We start from the raw sequence: 21,047 nt of genomic DNA on the forward strand, positions 1-21,047 counted from the left end.
AATGATACATGAAAGACCATAATCGGGTCACAAACCGGAATTTTAAACCAGAAAACACATTTACTTGAAAATAACCATAGAAGAGAATCGATTAGAGTCGTATCTCTAAACACGACATTCTACTAAAACCACTTCCAGGCTAAACTACATGCACAATACAAGAAAACGGCCAAATTATATTCACAGCTGGGAGAATAGGGGCGAGACCAAGACCTATGGGAGCATTATTAAATGACTTTAAAACGAGCATGGAAAAGGCAGGATTACAACGACGCACAACATTCGACAGATTTCGGTAGTCTTGCACAAACTCATCAAATCCCAAGAACGAGCCCCAACAAGTCAACAGTTCAATTCACCAGATATTTCAAAGGTAAAAAACCTGCTATCGTCACTGAGTTTGCACAAAATTCCCAAGAGAATTAAAAAAAAAATAGAAGAACGTTGAGCATCTCACTGGCCATCAGACTATTTCACACCAACACTGCAATATATTGAGCCTAGAAATTCGGACTCGTTTCCAGCTAATTACCAGATCAAATGGGGAAAGAGACGTGAGAAAACACAAGTAATAAAAATTAAAATTAAAAAAAAATTAAATAATGTTGTGCTTTCGCACTCCCTGTGACGAAGAAACAAGCTCTTCAACGATGGTGTGATTGAAATTAAAAATAGATTCACTTTCATCACTTATGAGCTGACACTGCACTGCAGAATTTACAGTGAATCGAAAATGGTACAAAGTTTTTGTGCGTCTGCAAATGCAGAACGCTCACCCGTAATGAAAACCGAAACACATTTAAGACTGCTCAAGCACCCAGACATTAAAAAAAATGCGTAGAAAAAAATGAAGAGACAAATGAATGACCGGTACTATACAAATGAGGGGTTGAATCGTTGTCAATCGATGAGGATTTAATTAGAGCAATGAATCCATGGTCAAGAATAAATATAAATTTGAAGACTTGGATGTACGAGAATTATCCTTTGATATACAAGTCAAGTGAGCATTTTAACCTTTTTTTACAAGCCTAATTTTTTCACAAAGATCAAGTTAGCGATAAATACAGAGCTACACTTTCTGAAGGTGTGGAAATATCCAGTATTCGAAAAATGGTGACATATAAACATATGTGCACCACTTATGCGGCAGCGGTTCTTGTTGCAGCTCAAGCCAATACCGCAGCAAATCCACACAATATCCACAAAAACGTGGCTTCGCCCTTTCAGCTGACTTCTATATTTGCTTTGTCACATGCCTTTTCCTCCAGGAATTTAGTGAATGGTTAGTCCTCGAGTTAGTAAGTGACCTTCTGTCATCTTTCTTCGCTTCTGTCGCTACAGTTAATCACAGTTCTTGCCTAGCTTCACCGTATTAATTCACTAGTCGTCGTCGTCATCATCACTTGTTAGTAGATTTGGATCCATAGGCGGGTACAGCGTTTCAGGCTCATCCACTGCCACTCCCAACGGAGCAAACACAGGATATTCAGGAAAACGCTTAACTAGCGAACTTTCCAACAACAACGGTGATGGCTGCAAAAAAATAGTATTATCATATATTCGAAATCTTAAAAACTCACAAACAGACGAATTCCATACATGACGCTTCCTCGAGAGATTTGTCGGCCGGAAATATGAATATGGATTTTCGGCTAATTCTGATGGATCAACTAATGTTGTCGGAGTATTGTTTCTGCTGATGAAGTAGTCAGTTATCACATCATCTGAGCCGAATCCTCGTGAATCGCTTTTTTCTTTACCCGACTGCTAAAGTATAACATAATATTAAATTCTAGAATGGTCAAAAAATACCGCTTGGAAAAGCAAACTTATTAAACTAACTGTTTTCTCGTATTCCAGTCTGGACATCCCTAACTCGATATATTCCCCAAAATGTTCACGCATTGTACGGCCTAACCAATACACCGCTGATGCAGATCTAAAGCTCAATCTTCATTAACGAAATTAAACCTATTTAGAAGCCAATGAAAAAATTAAAGCAAACTATTCTTTCTCACCTTTTCCTCTGTTTGCTAGGAATTGAGAAACCGCGAATCATCTCAGAACGTGCTGCACGACATCGGCCGATATTATCCACAGGTTTCAAGGCCATCAACCTAGAAATCAAACTGAATCAAAGGAAAAAGTGAAGAGGAATGAGTTTCATCCTTATGGATAAGGAAACTAACCGTTTTTTCTCCAACTCAGCATATACCGACACCTGATGGATCCAAATCCCATAGGCAGGAAGTTGATCAAGGGTTCCTGGCCCAGGCCTAGGCATTTCAAGCGGTGTCGAACTATTGATCTTCTCGAATCTGAAAATACAAAAACTATAAAAACGAAGTGAGATCATCCAGCAAGAAAATCCGCAAAATATAAGTAAGCAAAATATAAAGTGTATCAAACCTTGCATTTCTCCTCCTTTCAAAATAGTCGACACGTTGGAACGGTTTGATCTTTTCACGCATCTCCTTACGTTGATCCAGAAACTCTCCGTCTTCGTCGGTTTCACGAACAAAATGATTAGCATGTTCATGGAGCTTCATTCTGAAATAGAACAACTTGCATACAACGTGTTTCCTTACGGTTAGCCATGTTTTTTTTTATATAAAAACTTACATATCCAGAGTCCTATAATCAGCAGACTCCTTCTTCAACAAAAATCCTGGTAAAGTTTCTGGAGGTGGTGCTGCTTCTAGGGCATTTTGAATCATGGCCATCCAGTCTAATTCACCAGTCTAAACTCAATTTTTTAGTAGATAAAAAAATAAAAGACGACCATCGGAACCGTGACGGTACAAATATGAGCGGAATAACCGTAAATTCTACATAACAGAAAAAATGCTAGGATGATACCTCTTTGGACCGTATAATTTTGAGAGTTTCGATTTGATCGAACGAATTGAACGACGCAGTGCTGAAGGTGTTTGTAGCCGTGAGATCATCAGTAGAGTCATCATTTACTGTCGAATCCATGGTCTTCATCTTCAAATATCCTTGCTCGCAATCGACCTAAATATTTTACAGCTTTATACGCATCTATTCTGTTTTGCTGACAAAAAGATTATTTTTACTACGCCAGTCTTTCTGGAACTCCCTATCCACCAGCCGAAACATTCAGTTTGCTGCCAAAGTGAGCAAAAATTTCACTGTTACTTCCAACTTTGAAATTTCTAACATAACTTAAAAATTTCTGGTATAACTTAGATGAAGTGGTTTGTGAGGTGAAGTAAAAACCCTCTAAAAAAAGTGAACATTGCTCCGCGTACTGCTCTCACTTTGAAAGGTGACAGCAGACACCCACACTGATTTATTAGAAATTTCGCTAAGGAGAAAAGCTGCTCCCTATAAATACAAATTAAAATATTTCCTTGAAATGTACTCACAGTGTATTGGATCTTCCTGCCAGCGATAACCGTCGTTATCGTATCACTGTCACAACACTTCCTTGTTGTTAATTCGCAAGAACCAAATTCGGTATCGTCATCGTCCTCGTCGTCGATTATTTGAACTCGTGCTGGACTGCTCGGATACACCACTTCCATATGTTCATCACCACGAATGATAGTTAAATCCCCATTTTCTATCTCATCCACTGATGTGCTCTGGATGCTTGCTACCCATCTCTTCACTGCTTCAACTGATTTCTTCATGCGATGACTCTTTAAGCTCAACTCATCGGAATGAATGTTGATCGTCGTTGGATGGAATATCTGAAAAGCAAAGAGCATTCACAACAGAAATAACGATGAAATTGAGAGGACAACTAACCGTATTATCAACGACATTTCCCATAATACGCCGAGCTTCTTCAATTTCTTCAGTACTTGGTTGGGGTACTGATTCAGGCAATGGTTTGTTGATGCATACATTCACAGTACCACATTCGAAACCAAACACCACTTGTCCACATGGATAGTTGAACTCTGCCTGATTTTGCATCTCGACGTTAGCTTTGAGATCAGAGTATGCGCCATTCAGCTGCAAAAAAAAATTATAAAATAGTCACGGATTAGATAACTTCGGGATTGATACATTGGGACGCAATCAATGATCACAAAACAATTGCGGTCATTAATAATGCAGGAGTCTAGCTACATTATACATCAGAATAAAGCAATTTGAATAAATTGGTTTACCTTTTCAATGAGTTTCTCCAGATTCATTATATGATTCCGCATGTATCCTTGTGCCCGAGACTCAGTGACTCGAGAAACAAAATATCCCCTAGCAATAGGTGACAGCACATATAGGTCACGATTGGAAAGCGAAACAATAGATTTCTGGAAAAAGTTTTTTTTTTTTTCTCGGAACGATAATTACATGAATATACAAGTTTAAAACCACATCACTCACAATGTCGTGGGTACGATAGAAGGATTCGATCTCATTAAAGATTTGTTTCCGGCACAATTCAACAACAGCGTGCGATGGAAAAAGGAACGAGAACGCATCCGAACGGTTGTTATCTTGTGCAGCACCAAATCCAACCAAGTTTTCAAGAGGTGAATTGACTAAGTGCATCCGAGCGTTCAACAACTTTTCAAGCTATAAGAAACATAGAAGAAAGTAGATGAGAAACAGAGAAAAAACAGTAGCAACCGAAAAACCCAAGGACAAACCGCTCACATCAAAGTCCTCCTTTTTAAATGGACATGTTCCAACTTGAAAAAATGGAGCCAAATCCATACAAAATACTTCTTCACTTGTTTTAGGCGGTCGGGCTTTAGAATCCCAGAGGGTCATTTGTTGTAACCGCTTCAACACGTCTGGTATAGCGATCTAGAAAAAGTAAATGTAACAGTATTACCAAGCTCATAGTGGATAGCAAACATTCATTGAGAAGGAACTTTGATTGGTAATCAGCTAATGGTCTTCGCAGCCACAATACTACGAAGAGAAAGTTGGTGATTTTCGCTTCATTTCAAGAAACTGTAATCGAAACTCACGAGTTTGATCACCGATAGCGCCATGCCGTGAACATGATTGTAAATAGATGTACAGTTGATGGACTTCCTAAGAAAAATGATAATTATATTGAGGTTTTTAAGGAAGAAATGCTGGAAAAAATACCTGCACCACTCCTCAAATCTTCGAAGATATGACGCACATGTGTCTATATTACATGAAAGAGCAGCGGATGCGTTCAATTCGAAAAGGAGACAGTACATACGTGCGTCAAACTGCAAAAATATAGTTTTGCTTCAAAAGCAAGCGTTGATATTCGAAAATGAAAACTTTTAGGAAGAAAAAACTTACCAATTCGCTATGTTTTTCCCATAAACATGTCTGATAGACACTGAAAACAGCGATCTGAACTGTTCGAGCTGTAAAACCCCACAGTTCGTAGAGGACGTCCAATAGGAATAGTTGTGAATCCAGCAGAAAGTGAAGCGACCAATGCATTTTATCCCGAAGATTCTAGAATACAGTAGATTCAGTCTCATCTCTGTCAACCCTCACACTGCTCGCCTTTGCCGCAAAGTGAACCCACCCCAATAATGGTTCTTGCATTGTCGACTTGTTCCAGAACACAACCAATACCCTTCTCGAATTGTTCGACCGCATGTTCCAGGCTGCCTTCAGCACGAGGAAGAGACAAACGAATTGGAGAAACTGGATTCATTGAAGCCATCAAAGGACCTGGAAATAACTGACTTACGGAGGTTGTGTTTCATTTCAATAATATAATGTTTTTTAGAACATTCTTCTTTAAAAAAAGATAATCATAACAAGACCATAGAACTGTGATCATGAACAAATGGCTCAATATCTCAATAGCGAATCAGAATCCAAAATATTTTCGTCTTCCACAGTACTCGACTTCTCTTTTACTGTCTTTTTTTTCCTAATTTCAACTTTCGCTTGACAAAAAAAAATAAGCCTACCAATATCGGCATCACATCTCACGACAGGATTTCTCGGTCTAACCATGGTAAGCTAAAAAATTTGTAATAACAATAAGTACATGAAAAACTTATGAAGCAACTAATTTTTAACACTCACATTGAAATCTGATATCAAATGGTTACGGTGACGAGATGTAGTGAACATGACCTTAAAGTACATTCCTATGCTATCAGTACACAATTAACTATATGAAAATAAGAATGTGATTAAAAAAAAAACAAGATGTCCGAAAAGGTTAAAACTTACCGAATCCGAAGGTAGAACACATTTAATGTTATCGACTGCACTTCTTTTCATCCGTGGTCTGAATTCCTGAAAACAAAATCTGCAGTTCAGAAAAAAAAGATGCAAAGTAAACAATTCCTGTGACGTTTATATTGTTATTGTATTGAATGGAAAGAAAACACGGGACATCTAGCAAAGAAATGACTTGCTACGTATGATTTTTAAAAAGTTTTAAAAAATAGCAAATGCTTACCTTCAACAAGAGGAATGACATTTGGAATTGGCGCTCTTTGAGATGTTGGATAAGATTCTGGAATTAAAATAATCAAAAGGAATCAAAAGAAAAGGAATTCGAACGTTAGCGCAGCTTTAAGGAAAGGTACGCTAAGCCTCCATAAAAGTCACCAAGCTGATTTTTATATTTTAAAAACTTTTCATCGGACTTACCGCCAATTTACGACCAAAGAATCCTAGTTCTGTGCCAAAGATCCGATCTGGTTCTTTTCGGTGAACCACTGCTCCAATTGCGGATTTCTTGATTCGAATCACAATTCTGGGTTTGTCTGCCGAAGCAGCAGCTAGAGCTCTGGCTTTCGATCTTGTAATCACTTCCCCTCGAACAGGAACTGGTTTTTTCTCTTTCTGGAATGAATTTTTGAGTTACGTTTTTTAACAGAGACCATATCCTAAAAAGACTATACCTTCGATCTTGATCGCCGTTTCACTCGAGCCTCTCCGAAACCAAACAAATCCGGAGAATCATAGAAAGACGACTCGAGATGCTATAAGACAATTATGAGAACAATGTAAACGTGTCCAAAATGTTTCTAGTTCATTTCTTATTATTTATAACATACTGTTAATGATGAAAATCCAGCATCGATTTGATCTCCGCTGCGAAGGTACTGGAAATACAACATTTAAATATCTAAGCAAACCCTCTTCCATAAAACGCGTTTCATCAAAAGTCAGAACTCAAACACAAGAAAATAGATTTTAAAGAAGAATGAATTGCAAACCTCTGAGATGCAGTTGACCTCGGCAGCTACTACGTCTCTGGACACCTGAAGAACAAGAGTATGTTTGAAGCATCTCGAGGGTGACAAAAACATTACAGTTTTTCTATTACCCACCTGAGAAGGAAGGGACGAAATAACCTGCTGCTGTTCCGATTTGTCCTTAAAATATAATGAAAATTGAAAATTGAAATAGTAATGATGTTTAGAGTATAACTTACAGTTTTCCTGCCTCTTCTTCCTCGTCGCTTTGTCCTCTGCTTAGGCGTAGCTTCAGTTAACCGCACATCGAGCACCTCAGATTCGTTTGTTGACTCGTTACCGATTCCATAAAAGCATATGGACGGACTAATTTCAATGCTGACAGATTTCTTTCTTTTAGGAGGCACTTCATATTCAACACCACTCTCTTCATCAGGGAATTTTCTACGAAAAAAGCAGGATGCAGTTCGGACGTTGTCATTCAAAGACGTATCTGCCGTTCGAGCTCGTACAGCATCTTCCGCAAGGAGTCGCTGAAGTTCAAGTTCCACTGATTCGATAAGGAAATCCACGACATCTCTGGCCGTAACGTACTCCGATTCCAAAAAATCCTGCACAATTTCTATAGGTTTAGGTGAAACTGGGAAAGCTTCAAAGATAGGCTGGACTGCTTCGAGATCTTCTAGAGACGAGACTAGAGGAGTTGGACCGCATTCGGTGAAATCACCAGGATGTGTTTGCGAAGTATCTTCATCTGCGACAGTAACACTACTGATTGACAGAGTTTCAATAATCTCTTCTCCAGTTCTAATCAAAGCGAACGATTTCTCACTTTCTTGTGATTGCTCTTCACGAGAGAAAGAATGATGGACATCAACCGTGGAGAACTCCCTAGCTTCTTCGTGAGGTATAGAAATACAAACAGATGTGCTAGCAGAATCATCTTGGCCGCTCTTTTCCAGTGCATAATCTCTTGCAGAACAAGCCAACAAATACTTTTCATATATTACTACGGGTGGCTCCAGGAGGGTGATGGTACATTCCCGATGTTCACCCAGTTCCGCCGAATCTTCCATCTGCAGTCCGTCGGAGGGACTTCTTACAGGCGATAACGAAAAATTTGCATCAACCAAACCCAAAGTCGCATTCTCTTGTACAATTATCGCCAAAGTACACCCAGTCTTCTCAAATTCGCCTTTCCCACTCATTTCGAATATTTCCTCAATGGAATTCTCTTCCCAGTGAGCATCTAGAGCAGTCGTTTCCACACTGTTTATATACAAGATGTGAGAAGCCAACGACTCTCTTTCATTTTGTTTGTTCGAAGGCGGCGAGAAATCCATGTTCACATCTGCTGCAATATCTAAACGATCTCCTTCGACGACTGGAGCAGCGAAGCTCTGAGATGACGAAGACTGCTGTGCTTGTCGTTGTGCTTCAAAAAGAAGAGCATCTGCTATTAGTTCTTTTTCTATTGCAGATACACGTCTATCCTGAATTGCAAGGTCTTCTTCCACCATTGCAGCCACATTTTCAACTCCGAGTTCGCGTGCGCTCACGGAGAGATTGTCAAAACCAAAGGATACGCTTGTTGAAGCGAAGGTGTTGAAGGATACGGAGGTTTGCTCAACTTCTTCGCACTGAAAATAATGCAAATCTATACTACGGGTGATTTCTGTGTTTTGCTGCACCACAGGAGAGGCCTCTTCATCTTTCTCAAAAGAGAGTTCAAAGGCGTCGATCATTGTCTCTACCATGTGACAAACGTCACTAGGATGTTTCGGGTCGGAGTGACGTTTGTCGCAGGGTATTGTTATTTCTTCCGAAGTACTGGTTGACATCTGGGTCTCCCCCGAGGTATCACCGGAAGCCAGCATCGTGATTAACATGTCAACCACGACTTTGACTTCAGGCTGTGTGTGATCCGTTCGAAGCACATCCAGCGAACGGATACTGGATGCGCCGACGACTCCATCGCGTACCGATTTGTCAACGGCGAGTCGTTTTACTTTTGTTGGTGAGGTGTTCGGTGTCGGAAGAGTGACATCATTGATGCATTTCTGCCATTTTTGAAGTTTCTGTGATGGTGTTTCTTCTTCATCACCAGAAGTCGAAGTAGTAAAGGCATCGGAAAAGAAATTGTCGACGTTCACATCGACAAGGTCTTCGTCGTTCACGCTTTCTTCACTGACAGGTGTGACCAACTGGAAATGAACACCAATGAACACATGAACAGCTAACAACTAGAAAGAAAAAGGGAAGCAGAAACCCACATCATCTTTGCTTTGCAGAATATTGCTCAGTTGAAGTTCCGAATCATGTTCTAGGCTAAGACCTTGATCCGCATCATTTGACACCTTGAACAATCAAATTCTAATCAAAAGACATTTCAAAGAACATATTTCAGCAACTGTTTAATATAATAGTCATGATAAAAGTAGAAAAATTTAGCCTACAAGAATGCGTCAATAAATACAAAACAGTAGTAAACAAAATTATATAGATAACGTTAACAAACAACAACTAAATCATAGACTTCTGAGATATGTATTTCAAATGTAAATGTATACTATATTCTATGAATATGTATTGTAACAATTAGTGTATTACATGGAATATTTTCTATAACTCGCGTCAATATCGTAAATACCGTAATATTGATGACATAAAACACAGAACAAAAGGTTTTCAATTTCACTGCAAAAAATGAAAAACTCGTGTAGAACGAACCTGAGGCACAGATTTCGGCTGAGGACCATGGTCTGATTCAAAGAATGAGACAATGTCCGGTGCTGATGATTCGAGAATGGAAAAATCTTCCAAAATATGTTGTGTTGGTAACGCAGAAGCAACCTAAAGTTTAAAAAAATGCACGCTAACTCCGTAAATGTGAAAAGATGCGAAAAATTTGTTGATCTTGGATACTGTATACCTCTGGATGTGATGCTTCATTAGCTGCGGAACCTGACGGTGGGTACTCAGCAAGCGCGGCCGCTTTACGATACTTCTGAAAAAATAATATGGAATTCAATTATAAATGTAAATAAATAATTAAATAAACACAAGCCATTATAATTCGAAATATGTTGGAATAGTATCTGAAGACAAGAATGAAATTTCAAAAGCATAAGCATCCTGAATCCGTTGAAGAAAACGAGATCAAATTCTTAGCACTTTCGAAACCATATATTCTAGAACATTCACAAAGCTCACCTCCGAATTTCGCCCTCTAGGTTTGCTTTTCAGAGGAGGTGGTGGAGGACTCTGGAATGAGGTGCTTAGGTGATTTAGAACGTGGTTTCAATAATGGTAAATGTTTCAAATATTATAATATAATATAGAAAAAGAAATCATAGAGTCGTAGCTTACCCTTTCACTAACTGGTACATTTAGATTCTTGTACTCCTGTCTTTTAGAACGAACGCGTTCAGGTAAATAATCCCAATTCCTTCTAGATCGTGATTTCACCTTAAGAAATACTGTGTATAATTACGAATGACAATCCAGAAGCTAAAACAAGTCGTTATAGAAAATTAAGAAACGCCAGCCACGATCTGAATCAACAATAGACTCTCTTATACAGCAGAAGTCAAACCAAATCGAGTTTCTAATATGTGCGGTTTTAAAACAATCGTAAAAAAAACACCCATTAAAACAAACGAAACACCGAGATAGTCAAAATTTCGCTTATTCAATAAATATCAGCGGAAAAAAGTGACGAAACTTCCTACATTTTATTAATATCTCAGCTTAAGGGAATCTAATAATTGAAGATATGAAATATAAATTAAATATGCTGTGATGTACACAATATAAAGCAGCAAATTCCCAGATAGCTGGAAGATTTTCAGCATGGATAAGCACCGAAGTTGGAAAAAAGAGAAAAGGTAATGAGATTACAAAGAAAAAGCTAAAAAAAAAATTCCATAAATAGAAATGTAGAAAAGAAAGACTCACATCTCTCCTTGGTTCAAGTTCCTCCAGTGAAACTTTTGCTACAACCTCCTTAAGTACTTCACCAACTTCATGAAGCAAAGCAGCATCAATGGCAATTGTTGGATCCAGAACCTAAGCAAGCAAAATTCGTGGTAACACCGAAAACAATGAAGATCCGGTATCGCCGCACTCACCAAGCTCACAATAGGTGCTTCAACCGGAAGTTCAACCGATGGATCATCTATTACTTTTAATGCCAAATCAAGGACAGGCAGTTCACGATGCTTAATTGCGACTTTTTCGGCTATTTCAGCATCCCGAATGGCTTGTTTCTGTTTGGCAAGTCTACCTCTAAATTTCTTGTGAGGACGTCCAGCCTTCTGAAAAGTAGAGAAAAATAAGACCACAGTGAGCGCCAGTACAATTCCGAATCCAACGTAACAAACCTTTCTCTCACGTGACAAGTCATTTGCATCATGATTGTGTAAATCATTCCCTTCTTGTAAACCATGAAAATCGTTTGATCCTTGAGAAGGTGGAGGAACCGATGCGATCAAATCACGAACGCTATCTTCGATCGAACTGTCAACCGACACGACATCAATGAATATGTTTTCCGCATCCTCCTCCTCCTGTTTAAGAAGACGGTTACGAAGAAAGGTCTAAAACCCAAACATTTAACCACAACTATTCATTTAAAAAAAAAGGTTTTGTGAATGGTTAACTGACGAAATCCTTTACAAATTTAAGCAAAAATTTCTGTCTTAAAACTCACTGGACCTCATCTGCAATCACCTATCAGTTCTACACGCAAGCAAGACAAAGGTCTATCAAGTTAGTTAACCAAATATGACCTTAGATTCTTACCTGTCGCTTTTCTTCTGATAACGAGACAGCTCGATGAGGTACTGCTTCGCTTACTGGACAGTGGCGAGTTAAATATTTCGGTCGACGCTAAAAATTCGACGTTATACAAATCATGATTTTCATAGGAGAAAGAATTAAACAAAAATTCACCTGAGATCTCGATCTAGGCGCAGTCACTCCCTCAGATTCCAGTTCAATTTTGGACCTCCTGCCGCGCTTCTTTGAAGAGTTCTCGCTCTTCTAAAAGAAAGAAAATGGCTATGAATGCCCGTAAAGATGCTTACAAATATGCGATTTGAAACTAACCTTTGTCGATCTACTTTGCCGTGTCTCCGTAATCTGTAAGTAGGGAAATATTTGAATGACAAATTTTTAAACGAGACTTTAAACTAGCAGTCAAACATACTAGTACAATATCATCGTCGTCTTCTGTTTGGATCAAATCTTTGCGCCTGTTTCTGTTCTTGTTAGATGGCAACGAATCCTGAAACGAAGGACCAGCTGATATTTTGCTGGACATGCTCGCAAGAAGCTCTGTTAGTTTGAATTGAGTAGATAAAAGATTCGTTAGTAGATAAAAGTTACCTACGTCGCAGAAATGAATTAAGTGAACATCTTAGAAAGTAAATTCCATGAAGATAATATCGGAAGCATATAACTTACCGCTGCGTGTGCATCCGCTGACATAAATTCTTCAGAGGGATGAGTCCACGGTGTGACAGGCGCTTGGATTCGTTTCCACTGTTGATCTACTCGTCTAACCACTTTCTTGTCATCCTTACGACCCATTGAGTGCATTGCATACACTCCACCAGCAGTTGGTTCACGAGGTTTAGGTTCTGGTCCCATCTTATCATCAATCACTCTAAGTAAAATAGTTCCATCAGGTAGCTTAATCCCCCTTCGCAGACGACCCTTTTCATCTCGTAATACAACGGTTCTTTTCTGGTTTCTACCGTCAGATGTCGACGATGATATTGTTGATGCGTTTGCGGGTGCTGTATTCTGGTCAGATTCATGCGCCCTCGGTTGGCTGGAAACCGCCATTAATGCTGGCTCACTTCTGTCACGGGGTTTTGAGGAAGCTAGGTTATCTGTGATGGTTACTTGGTTGTCAGCTGAGGGAACTTCGGTGAATTCCGACTCATCGTCAACATCTATATACGGTTCGGCATCAAAGTCTTTCGGCCGTGATGTTACGGTTGATGCTAGGCTTGTTTCTGCCGGTCTACCGCTTGAAGCGCTTCTTCGATAACTTGAAACAGGCGGTTGAGCATTACGACCCGATGAATGACTTCTCGGGTAAACATGCTCATTGCGACTTACGGATCCCTGAAAAGGTACCGCGTTCCCAGTTGGGACTTCTGTCGAACTCGCAATTGTTGATCCAGCAATACTACGGAGAATAGGTGCTCTGCCTATCGCAGAATTGTTGGATAAATGGTGCGGTTGTGATGCAGCTATAGAGGAACCAGCATTGTAGCTGAACCGTGGAGCTTGATCTATCCTAGAAACACGTGCTCCTTGCGGTCGCACTATCGCTTGAGTAGTGTAGCCTCCTCTCCTGGCAGAATCAGCCATCTCACGAAGAGTGTGGACAGGTCGTGGAACATATCTAAAGCAAGCTGTTGCAATAAAAATCAACAACACTGTAAGTTGCGAAACGGTACCTTGCCAATTCGGCCGCAGTCGGAACATGGGGTTGACTCCTGATTTCATCCAAGGAGACAACATATCTCCCAGAAACAGGATCAATAGTCGGCTGAGGTGGGAAAATATGTAATTTTAAGGTGAAGAAAAGACATTAAAATCTTCAAGGCTCACTTCAATTGTTCGGTTATGAATCATGCGCATAGCCTTGCTTCCCATCGACCTCTGATGCCGAACAGTCCTAAAGAATACGTTGGTCTCCACTTCAAAATTAGCAATTATCCACAAAGAGTTTCTAATGAAATGTGCCACGTCCAAAAAAGAATTAAAAAAGTCACAGCGTTCAAAAACCCAGGAACAAACGAAGATATTAGGAGTTCTCATTTGCTTAGCTTTTAGCATGGAAAAACAACATTCTGAATAATAATCACATACTTAGACGGTCCTGGAGGCGCTCGACACATGAACGTCCGTGGATCCGACGGTTCCGCTTCGTATTCCTGAGAATTGTATTGGAATGAGAAACCTCACAGGCGACTAACATAATGCATGGATGTAAGGAGAAATACAAGGGATACAGTTGGCACCAAATTGGGATACTTACAATATAATGGGAACTTCCTTGTTCACGAGCTGCGAAAGCATCGTTCACAATACGTTTCACATCGGCCCGCTTATTGTGTTCAAAAGCATCCACTCGAGCTGCACCTACTTCATCTGGGACGGCCACAGGCTTAAGAAAATTGCTTTTACGACAAAGAAGTAACGAAGAAAAACAAAATGCTAAGCACTAACCTCACTCATAGACGGTAACCCAGTTAACGGTGTTAACCTGGTTGCTGCAGCGATAGGTTGAGAAATAACAGTTGCCTGTGATATAGGTTTTGTTGTACCTATCCTGGATTGATTAGTGGTAGCTCTAACAGCTTGAAAACCTTTCGGGATGGGATTCTAAAGATATACAAATTTTTACAAAGTCATCCTAAATTATGATTTACACACCTTTGCTCCTATTTTCTGCTGTTCAGCATAATCAGGAGGGGGTTTTGGCTGCGGTTTTGGTCCACGTTTAACAACAGGTGCTTGACCGTGGCCAATTCCAGCGTTGGCATAAAAGCTGCAAAAGAATTTGACATGAAAGGACTAGGGACAGATCGAAATCTTAAAAAAAAGCACATACTATTTTCTTTCGAATACCCGTAATAAACGACTAGTTAACTGGCGGAATTCATCCCTCATCTTGTCGTCCCATCTGAACCAAAACATACCTTAGGCGTTAACCTGATAAATGACAATTAAGAAGTCATTGTGAAAATTTCACCCACTCTTCGTAATCGGGGAACAAAGGGAAGACTTTGCCAAATTGAATATCCTGGATATACCTGGTTTGATCTGAAACACAACAATAGGCCTTATGAAGTCACCGCATACATACGCACTAGTAAGATACGGTCTTCTTAGCTTGATAATTATATGGTAAAATTACACCGCATTAAAGAACTTTTCTGAATTTTACAGTGACAAGGATATGTCTCCCATCGTATACTTTCGAAAAATGACATAAAAACCAAGAAATCAACATTAAGACGTTTCCAGTACCCAATAATACTTTGACATTACAGCGGATAACAATAGGACATAACATGCTTACATGCTTTTAATAATTTAGAAATAATAACAGGAATAATTAAGAAACTCACCATGACTAGGAGGGTCCCGTGTATCAATCACAGTCCGAAAAAACCCGTGAATATGAGCACCTCGAGAATGAAATCGATATAAATCACTTGCAAACGCTTCGACCGGTTTGTATATAGTATCCGCTTCGAGCATTGCAACATTCGCGAACGGAAAATATCGTTCACATGCTTTTTTGTAATTAACAAATAGGTATTCCTTCTTTTCAGTTGGGGAAAGATTTGGCGGAAAATACGCTGAAACAAAAATAAGGCATAATTGTTAGGAAATATCAATGATATGAAATATATATCGTACGCCGTTGTTGCATTTTAACCGCAGGCACATTCGAACTTCCAACTTCATCCTCTTCTGCCATAATTGCTGCTCTTTCTCCAACGAAATATTCATGGTCCTCCAGTTCAACACCATCCCATTCGCCTTCATCGTATTCCTACAGATAAAATTCCCAACTAATTCATCGTAAAATGTTTCAAGAAAACAATGAGGCTCGGAGGTCAAAACAATGAGTAGGTTTTTTGAGGCATACAGTGTTAGGGATTTCTTTTCTTCGGTTTACAAAAATACTTTAATTCTCTTCATCGAGCAACGTCCGTTTGCCCAGAACTGTCGGTCAATCCATAATGTTTCTCATTAATGATCTTTTTCTTCGCTCTATTCTGCTAATTCTTCATGTCCCCATCCAAGCAAAATTCCCAAACTTTAATCCTTATTAAACATCTATAACAAATTGCCTAGGAAGTGTTCGATATCTCAGATTTAAAAATAATAAGAGGTACTCGTGAAGAATTGCCAAGCACGTACATTCGTTCGAGAACCGAGGCCAACGATCGATCTGTCAAGTAGATCAGACTGTCTGAAAACTCTGACGCCTCATCCATCACATTATCTCTCACCTCCTGCGACACATTGATTCGGCACACAAGTACAAAGTTCAAAGGTAGATTACAAAATCAATGCAAGAAAAGATCAACATTTCCGCGATACTGTCACTGCTATTGGTCTTCTTGAAATACCGCTTCTAAGGCGTTAGTAAGTTTTGACCACAAACCTAACTCCACGGACTTGCTCTTAGACTTTGTAAGTTGCAAAAACCTAAATTTTCTTGCAGAAATTTAGTGGGACGGAATGTTCTTGAATTCATTTGTGTGCGTTGCCTCAAACATTTTTTTCGGTTAATTCCTCTGTGTACCATCCAGATCCACAACGTTGTCAATGAGATTACCTCTGATCAGAATCTTAGCTGTTCAAGCTCATTCGTACAATTTAAAAAGCATATATTCGAACAAATATAATCCATGATATCCCACATATCCAGTGTCTAAGACAATCGACGGAGATGTTGGAAGATGTTTCCTCGGAATACATTAAACAAACGACAAATTAAATCTAACGGGAACGTTTTGGACTATTTTCGGGAGTCTCAAATTCCTCGATGCTCCCGTAAGTAGCAAGCAAAACTCAAGCGTTGATGCGGCGGTTTCCCAAAAAGGTAAATGTTATGAAGGAAACGTGAGAAAGTGAGTATTCTGAAAAATTACGACCTCGATGGAAAAAATCAGTTTATGGTACACGTCAAATATGTTTATACTGTTATTCAAAATATTTCGATGAGTACAAAATTAATTGCGACCACCGCTTTGTAATCTTCGAGTGTAAGTATTATCCGCCAGCTGGTGGATACATAGTAGGAATAGGGATGGACGAAGGCGAATGGCTAACTTTGTAAGCTGTTCTCTTTCTGCATATATATTCGCGTCAGATTTTAACAATCTATCCGATCTAGGATATACCCTCCAACTTGATCCTTTACTCGACTTTTTCTAGGTGCCCCAAACGTTCGTCTAGCACCATCGCTGGGGGTTAATTATGTTGAGTGCTCATCACTACCCACAACTATGCAAGATCAACAAGTTTTTGTTGAGCCAAATAACAAACCAGATGTGGATGGCAAGATGAAGAAAGTAACTGACCTGCACGAGATACGCTAACGAATCGTCTTCCAAATCTCCAAACAGTGGCCGTCGCGGCTGCGACTTCGACCGTGATCGAACTGTGGGTACAGGCCGCTGTACAGGTATAACCGCCTGATTTGACGGCCCCTCGAACATAGCCTTTGGCCTCATCTCGTACTGTACGTGCTGATTTTGTGGCACTTCATAGGCTTGAGGTGTTTGTTGAACAATGTATCGCACTCTGTTAGTACCCGGCATGGTCACAATTTGTGACGGAGCTGGTCGTACAGCATGTTGAGGGATAGTTCGTACGTAAGTGGGCATGCCCCGAACAACTTGTCTGGGTAGACTGTGAGCGTATTCGGTGGGTTCAACTTGCGGTTGCATCATTTCATCGACAACAACTTCGTGCGCGGCCACTTGGAGACTTTCCACGGACTCGGTTAACTCATTGAAGTCGCGTTCTTCATCAGGCATCAGGTAAACTTCCTCGCCCGTCGAAAGTATCTGCTGCAAATAAAGGAACACGATTTTCATATGAATACTGCACAAAGTAAGTAAACTTTTTTCTCTTGTACCTGATTAACAGTCTCTAATCCTTCATATTGGATATCTTCAAATGAAGTGGCAATATCTTCCTGATATATAATGTCAGATAAAGGCTGGACCCAAACACTATCTTCGGCGACCATGTAATGAGGGATTCCCACTGAAGGTTGACCTACAACTTCTACACTTGTGGAAGGATCCACTTGCTCGACAAAGAGCTCGTCCCCATCCAGGGGACCTCCTGGATCGATGTCGGGTTCATTGGACATCCTAAACAAACAGTTACTTGACGTTGTAAGACACTTGAATCTTCCCCACTATTTTGTTCAGACGTTGCATTACTATCTTATATTGCTCTTTTCAGAACAACTATGTCCATGAAGTCATGAAAAATTTTGTGAAATGCAGCATTCCCGATGCGGTGACTATTGACCTTTGAAGACTGAATTTTACCAGTCCTAACGTTCGAAAAATAAGGAATTCACATATTTCTCTGATATCAAAAACAACTACCTATTCCAAGAAAATACAAACCGCATCGAAAAGCCTAAAAACAGTAGATGCGAAAATACCTTGAAACAGAAAAATTTACAGCGGCAATTCACAAGAAACATTCAATGTCGTTTCCTCGATGCAGTGTTCACTGTTTCGAGAACAACGAAATATATCTGAATAAAGTACGTTAGTGTCGAGGAAATAAGCATAAAAACGATCTTTAATCATTACGTTAAGAAATAAAACAATAAAAAAAGAGGAACGTAAGGAAACGCGCCTGGCGACGATTGGCCCAAGCCACTACCAGAGAAGCGAGGGCAACCGAGAGAGTGTGGAGGAACGAGAGGTGCACGAGCAGCAGTACGTCAGAGGGTGGCAGATGCGTCGAGGGTGGTCTGAGTGAGGGAGCGTTGGGTGGCCGAGACCCAGAGATCACAAGTCGAATAGTGTCAACTTGAGCGCGAGCCACAGGAAGTAGCTTAACTTCACGCTCCCAAAACACCACATTTAGAGGTTTTCGCACCCAAACTATGTTAATCACATCTATTAGCCGGACAAAGTTAATCCTCAGGATATCTTTGTCTATGTATCATATACCTGTTGATCGAACCCCTCGTTAGTGTCTTTCGCAACATATTCGCCACGGAGAACTCTCGAATTGCCGGATGAAGGACAACTGCAACGCGACCGCGCGCCTCTAAAAAACTTGCGGTTGGCTCCAGGACGGAAATATCGACATCTCTTCACTCAATCCATCATCTATGGTATTCGCTACTGTTGAACTATAATACGGACCTGGTTTCGAAGAAGTACTGTTTACTTATTACATTATTGAACCCACAATGACGCAGATAAGATCAACTGTCATCAATTAATTCCGTGAACAATTTTGTGATTAATTTTTTGAAATGAATAAAATCCATAGCAGTTGCGAGGATATATGTTATAAAATTAATTCCTTTCAAATTGTAGTCAATTTTTTCATGACGCGTAACCTGTTCTCGTGATTTTTTGCACGAATGATAACTTTTATCCTGTGATCACTTTTCAAAATGATTGTTTAGGATCTACGTATTTACTTATCGGTGTGAATGAAGCAGTCCTACTGCGGAAAAAAAAACATCAAATTTGAAAACTCACTCTATAAATTAGTGTCAACATAATTGTTTCTACAAGTTGCACTCCAAATTTTCGAAACATTTCTTCAAAATTTACTATTTTTCGTTAGATAGACTATGAACGTAGGAATAACTAACAACTTTCACGATAAAATAGATCCTCTGACAGTTAACTTAATAATAAATTGCTTACAAGAAACGGAAGGAATAGCAGAAAGGGTAGTAAGAAAAGAATTCACTACCATGTTCACGATTATCGTCGATGCGCGTGCACTGCACGTACGTCCGATGCCTCCGGAACTAGAGCTTCCGACAATTGAAAATCTGGACTAAGTTATCCAGCATAATACAACGGGTAACTAATACATGAACATTGTAACGAGATAGCGATAGACAATGATCTTCGAGGAATGAAAACGGACCTTGAAAATCCACTTAATTTGTGTCCGCAATAGACTCTTTTCCTCAGTGTTGACATTTTTGCGCATTTTGCTCTTAAGGGAATACATCACCAAAGCAGAAATGAAATGTTGTCATAATGAACTGTTCCCTTACATGCTGTATCCAGTGAGATACCTCACAGCTGTTGACTAGCTTCAGCAGACAACGACCGAGTGAACCGCTTATCCGATAATTGCTCGACCGCCACGAGTATCTTGAGAGTCTAAAGATGTAGATCGATTAACAGATGTTGCAGTGCATAATCTAAGTCCTTTAGGGGATAACTATTCACCAAACATACCGTAACCCTTATCTAAGCCTGAAGTCAGCCTTGCTGATCCATACGCGCCTAAGCGGGATTATCTCAAAGCTCTGGAATATTCGTATGAAGGATACACACCTTATTCGACGTGTAATTAATCCACTCTACTTTTTCAGGTAGTATCATTATTTGATTGTCTGACACCTCATCTAAATGCGATACATTAAAATTATTAAAATTATCCTTCAGTATATGAGAATGTAATGCTGATTTCACAAATCTTACGCGTTGCACGCTTGTTGCACGCCAACATGTTACGGTTACGTAAAGTCAGGTGAAAAAAAAGTTGAATCCCTGGTGCAGTTGCGTAAGAGGCTACGATAGAAGGGACTCAATGGAGCTAGCGATTCAATTATCTCTGTAATCCGAACGAAGCAAGCGATGGTCCTATTTCGATCGCAACCGCTAGCTCCACCGAACCGCTACGAGCGCAGCCGTTTCAGGTCGTTTTGATCCGAGTGTACGAAGTTTCAGTGCAACGGGAACATTTACGCTTAATCACGCTGACTGTGAACCAAGTTTCTCAAACTGGGACTGTACTATACACAATATTGTATCGCAAGAAAGTCATGAACTCCTCACTTTACATGGATATCAAGGAAAGTCCGTAATTCACTCATCCACTTATGAGCGTACATAAGGAGCAAATAGTGATCGTACTGTATTTGTTGAGTGCCCCGGAGTTATTCTGGAAAAAAGTGATGGGGACACGCACTGAAACAGAAATGGAGAGTGTCTTTTGCGTCCCCAAAGTTCTGTTGCGGTTACTTCTGAGTACAAAATAAGCATGTCTCTATACACCAGATTTGAAACAGTTATATTTGCCTACTGGCATGCTTGTTAAAATAAAAAAATTTATCTTCAGAAAGAAAGGAGG

The 21,047-nt window shown here is 39.8% G+C and overlaps 2 protein-coding genes across 3 annotated transcripts; both read right to left on the reverse strand.

The window, feature by feature from the left end:
• Window positions 1–1,383: 1,383 nt before the first annotated feature.
• On the reverse strand, window positions 1,384–18,063 carry RB195_026141 (uncharacterized protein; the record flags this gene model as incomplete). Of its 2 annotated transcripts, none has more annotated exons than XM_064214566.1 (53): window positions 1,384–1,536; window positions 1,603–1,770; window positions 1,846–1,942; window positions 2,022–2,120; window positions 2,193–2,321; window positions 2,413–2,553; window positions 2,626–2,744; window positions 2,863–3,018; window positions 3,393–3,719; window positions 3,778–3,987; window positions 4,146–4,289; window positions 4,363–4,554; window positions 4,636–4,788; window positions 4,956–5,022; window positions 5,080–5,189; window positions 5,266–5,427; window positions 5,501–5,649; window positions 5,895–5,946; window positions 6,013–6,063; window positions 6,163–6,228; window positions 6,395–6,451; window positions 6,589–6,783; window positions 6,843–6,923; window positions 6,999–7,046; window positions 7,161–7,205; window positions 7,275–7,319; window positions 7,379–8,779; window positions 9,122–9,343; window positions 9,413–9,496; window positions 9,870–9,992; window positions 10,072–10,146; window positions 10,353–10,403; window positions 10,509–10,607; window positions 11,097–11,207; window positions 11,270–11,455; window positions 11,522–11,707; window positions 11,943–12,029; window positions 12,093–12,182; window positions 12,249–12,281; window positions 12,349–12,426; window positions 12,606–13,557; window positions 13,613–13,704; window positions 13,767–13,833; window positions 14,028–14,092; window positions 14,197–14,325; window positions 14,388–14,543; window positions 14,595–14,709; window positions 14,773–14,844; window positions 14,918–14,984; window positions 15,293–15,526; window positions 15,588–15,723; window positions 17,264–17,755; window positions 17,824–18,063. In XM_064214566.1, 53 exons carry the CDS (start codon window positions 18,061–18,063, stop codon window positions 1,384–1,386), a joined length of 8,859 nt encoding a protein of 2,952 aa, XP_064070447.1. The 2 variants fall into 2 exon arrangements, with proteins under 2 accessions (XP_064070447.1, XP_064070448.1); XM_064214567.1 differs by having other exon boundaries at window positions 11,522–11,737.
• A 345-nt stretch (window positions 18,064–18,408) lies between these two features.
• Window positions 18,409–18,924, reverse strand: RB195_026142 (uncharacterized protein; the record flags this gene model as incomplete). The annotated part of the gene is made up of 3 exons (XM_064214568.1): window positions 18,409–18,462; window positions 18,567–18,684; window positions 18,887–18,924. 3 exons carry the CDS (start codon window positions 18,922–18,924, stop codon window positions 18,409–18,411), a joined length of 210 nt encoding a protein of 69 aa, XP_064070449.1.
• Window positions 18,925–21,047: the final 2,123 nt, after the last annotated feature.

The sequence above is a fragment of the Necator americanus genome, chromosome X (assembly GCF_031761385.1).
Source record: "Necator americanus strain Aroian chromosome X, whole genome shotgun sequence".
Classification (NCBI taxonomy): Eukaryota; Metazoa; Nematoda; class Chromadorea; order Rhabditida; family Ancylostomatidae; genus Necator; species Necator americanus.